This window comes from Capsicum annuum, chromosome 2, assembly GCF_002878395.1.
Source record: "Capsicum annuum cultivar UCD-10X-F1 chromosome 2, UCD10Xv1.1, whole genome shotgun sequence".
Lineage (NCBI taxonomy): Eukaryota > Viridiplantae > Streptophyta > Magnoliopsida > Solanales > Solanaceae > Capsicum > Capsicum annuum.
This window is the reverse complement of record NC_061112.1, coordinates 144,409,546-144,419,974: the sequence shown is the minus strand read 5'-3', so window position 1 is coordinate 144,419,974 and position 10,429 is coordinate 144,409,546. Positions and strand designations below refer to the sequence as shown.

The 10,429-nt window shown below is 32.1% G+C and overlaps 1 protein-coding gene across 2 annotated transcripts; it reads right to left on the bottom strand.

Annotated features, from left to right (window-relative positions):
- Positions 1–539: 539 nt before the first annotated feature.
- Positions 540–3,983, bottom strand: LOC107860197 (BTB/POZ and TAZ domain-containing protein 4). 2 transcript variants are annotated; one of them, XM_047407339.1, is made up of 7 exons: positions 3,746–3,983; positions 3,550–3,635; positions 2,693–2,958; positions 2,054–2,199; positions 1,394–1,697; positions 980–1,293; positions 540–844 (listed from the first exon to the last, which is right to left on the bottom strand). In XM_047407339.1, exons 3-7 carry the CDS (start codon positions 2,939–2,941, stop codon positions 718–720), a joined length of 1,140 nt encoding a protein of 379 aa, XP_047263295.1. In that variant the 5' UTR covers positions 2,942–2,958; positions 3,550–3,635; positions 3,746–3,983; the 3' UTR covers positions 540–717. The 2 variants fall into 2 exon arrangements, with proteins under 2 accessions (XP_047263295.1, XP_016560956.2); XM_016705470.2 differs by having other exon boundaries at positions 3,753–3,983.
- Between the last annotated feature and the right edge of the window lie 6,446 nt (positions 3,984–10,429).

Genomic DNA, 10,429 nt, shown 5'->3' with positions numbered 1-10,429 from the left:
TTTTAATCTCAAGGTTATTTTAGTACGTGTACCAAACGACCCTATAGTGCTATTGTTGATCCCTCCCTCATTTTATTGGATTATTGGACTGGACATAAAAAGTTTGCGGAACTTAAATTTTCACATATAACTATTCAGTAATTGTGGAAAAAAAATATTTAAGTCCTCCTTCAAAAGGTTATCTGATTGAAACTTAAAAATTGTTAATGTTCCATAAAAAAATGAAATGACATTAAACATTTGCTAAGTTCCAAACGACCAATAGAATGCAATATAAATTAACATTTGGAATGTCCTTTCTCGAACGAGATGGAGCTTACTATTCGCAAGTGTTAGGAGTTACTAAGCTCCTTTGCTTACAGCAACACTAATATAAACTAGAATAATATTTTTAAGAATCGACTCTTTGACATGTGAGCAGCTACAGAGGATAGTTTGAAGAAAGCTATAATGTACAGCTAACCAGTGCAGCTCAGAAGTATAATTACCCTCTAGTGAGGTAGAATAGATGTTACTTTAGATAGCAACTTGGTCGGTTATCGAGCTCAAATTAGCTTAGTAATTTAATGAACATTGATCTTACAATAAAGTGTTACAATGAGTTGTATAGATACATTGTAGAAGGTGTATCTTGACACAAAATTCCGTATTAATACAATAATATCTATTTAAAGAATGAATTCAATAAGGTGCAACAGTGATTGATTGTATTGCACATTAAGTGGATTCAAATGAGAAGAATGGAGCTCCAGAAATGCTCTTGGATCTCACAATCTTTCTCACCAATATTCTCCATTTCATTTCATCCTTCTTATTCTGTTTTCTGCGCTTCTGCTTAAAATTCCTGCATAAACATCAAAAACAAAAACTAGTCAATTAATAAACATGATGACTTCTGATCGATTAAAAAAAACAAGTCGCTGTTCTTCAGTGTGTTTCTCGTAAATATACGAAAAAAGAAAATTTTAACAAAACAAACCTGCATAAAGGAACCCTACACACATCCAAATTGGCACAAAGGCGAGAATGCAGTTCCAAAATTTGCCACATTCTCTTGCAGTGGATGCAGCCACCAGGTACTCTCAACTTGCAGCCGGCAAAGTGACGAATGAGCGATTCTAGCCCTTTGCACGCTGCATAATGGCATGGTTCTTGATCCTCTTTCAAAACCTTATCATGTGGCCCAATTGTACGACAGCCATCTTTGCATATGTGAACCAGAGCTTCCATAGCCTCATATAGCTGCACGTAGATTTTCCTCTCATTGTTCTTTCTCAACCTTTCTTTTTCCCTCTGCAAACAAGTCATCGTATTAGTATTAAATCCAAAAGGAAACGAAAACACTTAAATGAGATAACATCCTTCTTGCACATATGGGGGATACTTTACTTACAATATCCTCATCAATTACGGATTTCAACATCTGTTTTTCAAGCACAGGATGGCTTTGCTTCATGGCTTTCCATCCCTCTGTGGCAGAAACAGGCTTAAAATTTTTCAGCATAAAACGGTGACAAAGAAGGCTAAGCCGAGGGGCATCACACAAGAGTGCCAACTGGAAGATGTCAACCACATTTTCCGCATTCAATCTTTGCTCCAGCTGCCACTCACATTCTCGCTTTAGATGGACGACTGCATATGCATGCGATAGCACCAGCAGGCTCAGCCCATGCTCCTTCATTTTTTCTTCCTCATACCTTGAAGTGAATAATAAAAATACAGATGATCAACCTAGTAATTGTAATTCAGATTACAAATATAGTTTCTTTTGGATATTATACTGTTATCTCAATATTGATTTGGCTTTTGATCTCTACGGAAAGATTAATTTGCAGATCCTAATAACCATGTGAGACAGCTACCATTAATTTAAATGCCCGTGAAAACATGACAGCTATATTCATTATGATAATTATACACTAAGAGAAAAACAATTTAACAACATTATTGACATACATGTGACCCCTAGAAATATGGTTACCGATTTTGGAAGCCAAATAGGCATGTGCTGAGAACCTGGCACACAAATGATGTCAAAGGAGAATCATTTTACCTGGAAGAATACAAGAATCTGATGAAAACTTGAACAGCCTCAGGTGGAACCCCACTTATGGAGATGGAGCTCTGATGACCACTTCGACCACGTGCTCTTGATTCTTTCAAACTCAACATGCTTTTAAATACTGGAGAATTCACACCCTGTTCACACAAGTGAGATCAAATATTAGTGTCTGCTTCGTATGATGAAAAATCTTTTATGTCATGATATTTTACAGTGTTTGATTACCCTTGATTCCTTGAATTTCAACCAAAAGGGAAAAAATGAATTGATGTTCTATAAATCTAACTTTTTACTGAATATCACTTGGTTTAACGAACAATTACACATTTTTTGGCTTTAATACTCGCAATTAAAAATGTCAATCTTTAATTCTCAAATGTATAACCAAAACACCATTGTTATACCATATATCTTCAACCTTAAGTTATTATCAATGTCGAGATAAAATGCTACTCAACAAAAATGTTTCTATTGTTAGACCATATATCTTCTACCTTAAGCGATCACCATATGTCCAGATAAAATACTATTTAACAAAAATGTTTCTATTGTTATACTATATCTTCCACCTTAAAACAATTACCACAGCTAAGATAAAATATTTTTAGTACAATTGGGTAAAGAACATACCAAAATACTAGCATGCACGTAGAGGATGCCACCACTATCTGTGTTAATTGAAACGTCGGCTCTATCACCTTCATCAAAGAGGCAATCCCACGTATTCTTTGTAGCTGTTGGCGCGCAGCAGTATTTTCTCACTGCTGATTTCCTTGCTACAAATGTGCTCTCCTGCCGGCTCCTTGTCAAAGCCACTGGCAATGGAGGCGGGTTTGGTACAGCTCTCACCCGCAGAGATTCCTCATCTTTCCTGTTCATTCGCTTTAACGATCCTCCTGCCAAATTGTAAACTTTGAACCACCATTAATATTCAACCTTTAATTTCTAGGAAAAAGATAAGATCGCACGCCCATTACAATTTTAGGTGGCATCAATTCAACGCGATTCCAGTTCGCCTAAACAACAAAGCCGATAATTTTCTTCTATTCCAGCACCTAAATAAAAGAGAAATCTAAATAGCCTCGGGTTTCTTTTAGTCTTTTATTCTGTTCAGATCACAATTATGACGCCTATCATAATTAATAAAGCTGAAATCAGATAATAAATATGACACCTAATCATAATATAGAAATCTGAATTCAGATAATAATTATGACACCTAGCATAATTTAGAAAGTTGAATATCACAAAATGTATTATTGTTCTTCTCATCGGCACTAGCCTCTGTGGACATAGTTATCCGATACCTATGCTAGTGGGAGGACTAACACCACAGTTATCAAAAAATCACAAAATGTATTGGAAATATTCATGAAGAATGTGAAAAATTGTTATAGTATATTCGAATTGATTAAGAAAGTTTGCGGATTAATAGAAAAACAATGAAATCATACTGAAAAAATCAATCATTTCTACATGAGCATTACCTTGTAATTCACAGACCAGGGAAACAGTATGAAGAAATTATGAATGAAAATCAGCTTCAATGTTCTAAACAAATCCCCTTTGATCTCTGTTCTTCCAAAAAGAAAATTTTCTCTATCAATCAATGGTGCCTCGATTCAAAACGCTAGGCGATTAAATCAAAATCTCTATTATCTAATTTAATCTAGAAATTCTTACTATGTACCAAAATTTTCACCAATAAAGCCAATCAATCAAAACCCAATTGTTACAGAAATAAAACGTCACGGCACAAAGCCCGAAAAAAATATATATTAACAAGTATCGCCGTTGAAAGTCACCGGCAAAAAATGCCAGCTGCTTGTAGCAACAATTGGGAGATTGGATCAAAAAGGAAATTGAGAGAAAAGGAGAGTTGTGATGAAGGTGAAGGGTGATTATTTAAAGGGGAAGAAGGAAATTGGGTTTAAATTAAGAATGGGTATGTATTAATTAATGAAAAGTAAAGATATGATGATGTGTATATGTGTCAGTTCCTATGCGACACCTAATGTTGACTAGTCATTCTTAGCCAATGGGATTAGCGAAAGACCGAGTGAATGTGCTTTTTGGAAAATCATTTTTAGTACTTGGCTGATTTGATTTTGTTCCCTCGTTTCGTTTTATAGCATGTTCAATAACTGTTTATTTTTAAACTTGTTAATCAAACACAAACAACTTCTCGTCGATAAAAATACTTTTTTTAAAAATATTTTAAAGAAAAACACTTCTTAAAATAAGGTGATTTTAGAATATTGATTAAAATAGGCTATTAGTCCGCTGAATTTTATTATATTTTTTAAATATTTTTTATTATTAAATGATTAAATAATATATTATATATATAAAAATATATTTAAATTTATATTTTTAAAATATAATTAATAAAATAATTTTTTAGTGAATACTTTTAAGAAAGTTGTCAAGTCAAAGATTATTAATTATTTTAAAAAGAGAAAGAGTATATTAAATCTCTACCAATTAAATTATTTTTTCTCCTCTCAAGTTTTCCTTTTGAATAGTCAGCCTCTCATAAAAAGTGATATTTTGAGAGAGAATTTTTTATCATTACGCAAACTGAGCTTTTGAATTTTGATAAGTTTTTATTTAATGTGGTACAAAATATTTTTATATAGTAGGTAAAATTTAATTATTTTAATGTAATACAAAATAACTGTTTGATTTTACTATTATAATGTGTAAAATTTAATAATTATACGTGAAACTAACTCTAATCATATGTAAAATTAACTTCATAATTTTGAGATCGTTATATGTATCCTCTTTGTTTCTTTTACTTGCACTTCTTATTAAACATAATTTTTTATTTAATTTAATAAATCAAAAAGAAATTTATTATTATATAATTAGTAAATAAATTAATAAAATAAATACCTATTAAAATATGTTCAGAGTATGAAATCAGGAAGCGATAACTATTTAATACCTAAACGATGCACACCTTCCACGAGTTTCAGGTCACTATATGTAATTATGGAAAGGAGTACAGCTAAAAGTTAATCCGTCCCTTCACTTCACGAGACGCTAACACCTTTATAGGGTAATTTCCACGTATAGTCAGTTATGTTTTGATAAGTGACTACAAATATTATTTTTATTTTTTTAGAACAAAAGTATCATTTAATTATCTCTATTTTCCTCAAAAAATACTTAACATTTTAAAAACCTCCTTCACTCCTAATTAACATACCAGGTTGTTAAAATATTATTTTCTTAATCATAAACATATTTAATTCTTCAAATTCATTTATTCAGATCTACTTCTTATAAACAACAAGAAAAATCTAAATTAAGTTAAAAAAAATTATTAAAAATTTGCAAAAGAATTTACCGCTAACCTAATTCTCTACAAGTTTTTCAACCAAACTAATTCGATGAAAAACCTACAAGTTTTTCTATCAAACAAAATTTGAAGGAGAAAATCTAAGTTTTTCTTTTGTCAAACAAAATTCGATTGAAAAATTTTAAAGGTAATTGTCACCTGAAAATTTTAATTCGCATGTAGATCACCTGCAAAATTTTAAGCAAGATCTTTTTGATAAAAAAATGAATTCGTCTTGCGAATTTTCCCCAAGTAAATTCATAAATGAATCAAATAAATCCACAAAGTTAACATAGGCGAAAAACTTTAGAAAACAAAAATTTATTATTATTAATTTAGTTTTTTCATATAATTTTTATTTCTATTATACTATATTTTGTATTATTATATAATTAAAGGCCAATTTAAACCCACAAAAAACAAGTGATAACTGGTTGCGTACTATTTTAAAGATTTATTTGTAATATTAGATTATTTTTTTAATAGTTTTTTAAAAATTTAATTTGTTTCATGACTAAATAATTTTTCTTTCCTTCAAAAATAGTACATTTAGTACGTATATGAAAATTCGAAAGCCATCATTTTTATTTCATTTACATTTTAAGAATCTTTAGTATATGAAATAAATGACCAAAAAATATTAAATTAGTACTAATTCATATAAATACCTTGAGTTTTAAAAATATATATATATATATATTTTTTGAAAACTTCAGGAAAACCCGCAGTCGCTACAATCTCTGCCACAGCCTCTGCTCTTCGGGTGAGCACTTTATGGTGAGTACGCACTGTGTAAATCCCTCACTGTGCAATCGCTCGTAAACCACACAGGAGATATAAACCACACTAGGTAAACCCCGTACGGCGAGCTAGATTGAGGAGGCATTAGGGGGAATCGATACCGCAACCTCCGCTTTGAAAGTCACCCCTCAAACCAACTCAGTTTTAAAAATATCATTAAGTAGTAAAATAAATAAATTAGAAAAACTATGAAAAGTATCAAATAAAATAATTCAAACCTTTACACATCAACTACAGCATTTCCAGGCGAATTATTACCCTTTAAGTTGTGTGATTATCTGATATTTTTATCATGTATAATAATTTTTCTCGTATCGGATAAAGAATAAATATAATTTATATATATATTTTTTAAGAAAGACAAAATAAATATAAAATTTAAAGTGTATAATTAAATTGTTCTTCAATGATAAATATATCATATGTGTTTATTTTTTTTTTTAAAAGGATAAAGTTTTAGTTAAATAAATTTGATAATTTAAATAGATCTATTTCTTATATATATAAAAAAGAAATGACATGGCATGTCAACTAGGAGAGAAGAAATGTTATTATATTTCGTCGTTATTATTTATTTATATTTGAGTTGAAATATCTCTTAAAAAATGTAATTTTATGATATTTCTTATAAATTTAATTGAATTAAATAATTATTTTTAATATATTGAATAATTAAAAATGAACGACTAGACGGACAGTATTTGCCTTCATCAGACCTACCAGAAAATATTATAAATAGAGGAAACGTAACTTCACTTACTCAGCTGAAAGCAACACAAATATTAAAAAAATGATCCTTCTTGTGTCGGTGAATCACAGTTAATTTTTCTTGATTTTCGAAAGTATTCTCTTGTGCCTTTTGCACTTTTTCCTCTATTTTAACTCCTAGTATAATTTATTGCCCTTAGTCTCAGAATTGGAATACATACGTTGATTCTGCAATCCTGCTTTTTATTTGTAAAAAATATTACTTTAAAATGGTAAGACAGATGCACAATGTTAATAGCACGTATGGGATATTATTTTATCATCTAATACAGATTCACCACATGCAAACATTGTAAAGTTGTCAATGTGTACCATTGAGACAACAGAATATTGATTTCCCACGTACCTAACACTCCGCATTTCTGTTTATTTTACCTACTTTATTTTTTAATTAATTTTTTAAAAATAATTTTTTAACAACTCTTTAATTTCTACTTTCTATGTAACATTTTTAGTAGCCGTTTGACCATAAATATTTTTTTATTTTTTTCAAAAAATTATTTTACTTTGGTGAAACAAATGAAAACCGTAGTATTTGGCCATGAAAATTCCAAATACAATTCCATACAATTTGGAATTGTATTTGAAAAAGTGAAAACAAAACAAACTTATTTTCACCTTTTTTACTCCTACTCCTCTCACAAAATTTCAAAAACAACTTTAATTTATATTAATAGCCAAACATAACTTCAACTTGTAGGCTTCAGTATGGTGAAAGTTCCAACATGAAAACTTAGTGAATTTGAAGATTTCAACTTGTAGACATAGGTCATTTGAAGACTTCAACTATCAGACTTCGTAAACTTTCACGCTTCAATATGGTAACTTGAAAGTTCCAATATGAAGACTTAGTGAATTTGAAGACTTCAATTTATGTCAAAGAATCTTTTACTTCATAGGGGTTTGCCCCCATTAAGTCACCAACACTTGACGCAAGTCTGAAGATTGATAAAGTTAAAAGTCTCTTGAAGACTGAATTTTTATATGAGGGGGATCATGTATTTTCTTGGCACTCATGCAACTGAACTCAGAATAAAATTTCAAGCGCCTGCGTACCTCAATGAAGAGGTTCAAGTCACAACATAGTTCTAGGGGTGAGTTTTTTTTTATTTGTGTCCTAACTTTTGCCTAGGCCGTCTCTTTCGAGGTTTTCAACCTAACGAACATTTATTTTATTTTATATATTTTTATTTTGAGCCATACACAGTTTATACTCTTACGGGCCAGGAGTAGACATGCAGTTTATACTCGTTCCTTAAAGAGTGTCATTTCCTTCAAGGATAGTATTTCTTCAAGAACTTGGCGTTGATAGGGCCAATCCTCACGCCATCAGCATCAACAAGCTTGTAAGCACCATTTGAATATACTTCTTGTATGACATATGGTCCATCCTATTTCGGGGTGAATTTGCCCCCAGATTTACGAGAAGTGATAATGGGTCTTCTTACTACAAGGACTTGATCTCCAACTTAGAAACACCTCAAGCGAACCCTTTTGTTGAAAGAACGAGATAACCGGGCTTGATAATATTCAAGATTTTGTTGAGCCTCCAGCCTCTTCTCATCAAGAGCTTCTAACTCCGTAAGACGCAAGTTAACATTTTCTTCATTGATGAGTCCTTCTTGAATAGCCAGTCTCAAAGAAGGTATTTGACGCTCAAGTGGCAGGACTGCTTCAACTCTGAAAGCAAGTGAATATGGGGTTTTTTGCATTGGTGTGTGGTAAGTTGTTCTATATGCCTACAAAACTTCTTTTATTCGTTCATGCCCGTCTTATTTGGACTTGGAGACGACCTTTTTCAACAAATTGCATAAAGTCTTATCGAATGCTTCTGCTAGACCATTGGTGGTAGAATGGTACATAGAAGACTTGCGCTGCTTGAAACCAAAGAGATCACAGATTTTATTCATCAGCTTGTTATCAAATGGCTATCCATTGGTAGTTATTATGTACTGAGGAATTTCAAAGCGGTAGATGATATTTACTTGGATGAAGTTTGCAACATTTTCTTTCTTCACTCCCTTGAGAGCAACAACTTTAGCCCACTTTGAAAAGTAATCTGTCGCGGCCAAGATTATAAGTGTCCACCAGAAGATTTTGGTAGTGGACCAACAACATCCATTCCCCAAGAATTGAATGGCTAAGATGCTACCGTTGGTTGTAGTACTTTGGAAGGTTGATGTATGAAATTTGCATGAAATTGACAAGCTTTGCATCTTCTAGCATAGTCCAAGCTTTCTTTCACCATCGTTGGCTAATAATACCTTATTCTTTTAATGTGAAAATGAAGCTTCGGTCCAGACTGATGTGATCTACAAACTCCCGAGTGCACTTCTTACAATGCTTGAATTGCTTCTTCCTCCCCCAAACATCGTAAGAGTACTCCTTCAAATGATCTTCTGTACAGTGTCTTTGTAGTAAAGAAAGCGAGGTGCATGATGATGAATGTAAGTCCTTCTCCTTGGATCTTCTGAAAGTATCCCATAACACAAGTAGTCAATAATAGGTTGCGCCAATCTTTCTTTACATCTTAGGACACGGTGACGAGGTATTCTGTAACACCCCATATTCAAGTACATGTATTGGCGTATTCAAGTACGTATATTGGTCTTATTTATATGGAATTAATTTTTTTATGTTATTTATACTGGAATTTGCCCGTCCATGGTTCCATGCGAAGGTTATTGAATAAGCTTTCCAACGATATAAAGATTTTCAAAAACAGATAAGTTTCGGATATAATCGAGCACGTTCGAAATTATAAAACGGTGGCCGGGATATTTGGGAATAGTAAATGTGCAGGAAAATTTCCTGCACACAACAAACTACTGAGGCCAGCCGAATTTTTGGGTCAACTTCAAATGATTATAAATCCCTTAATATAATGAACTGGGAGAGCTACGACCTATGAAAAGAAAGATCTTTGAGTCTTCTTTCCAATGCAATTGGTTTCATCCAAATCCAACATCTGAGTAAGGAGTTATACTCGTTTTACTTCAGCCTATCAAAATAAATTTTAAGGGTCAACTTCAAACGACCATAACTCCAGGTACAGGACGAACTGGGTGGCCTACTTTATATGAAATGAAAGCCCTTTGATTTATCTTTCCAACGATACCAATTTCACCCAAATCCGATATCGGAGCAAAGAGTTATGGTCAATCTACTTTAGCTTATCAAAACAGTCCACCAAAGGATAGATTTGACATTATTTAAATTTTGAAGGCATTTTGGTCATTTCCTATTATATTATGGACGGGAATATGTGTATATATACATGTATATGAGTTCAAAAACTCATTTTCAGCATCAATCATTGAGAAAGAACAAACCCTAGCCAAATTTGACCTTTAAATTACTTTTGATTCAACCGTAGAAATTCCAAAGTAATCTGATAACTGCGTTTGTCATCTCGAGAGCTTCGAACGGCACCTATTATTTGTACAAACAGG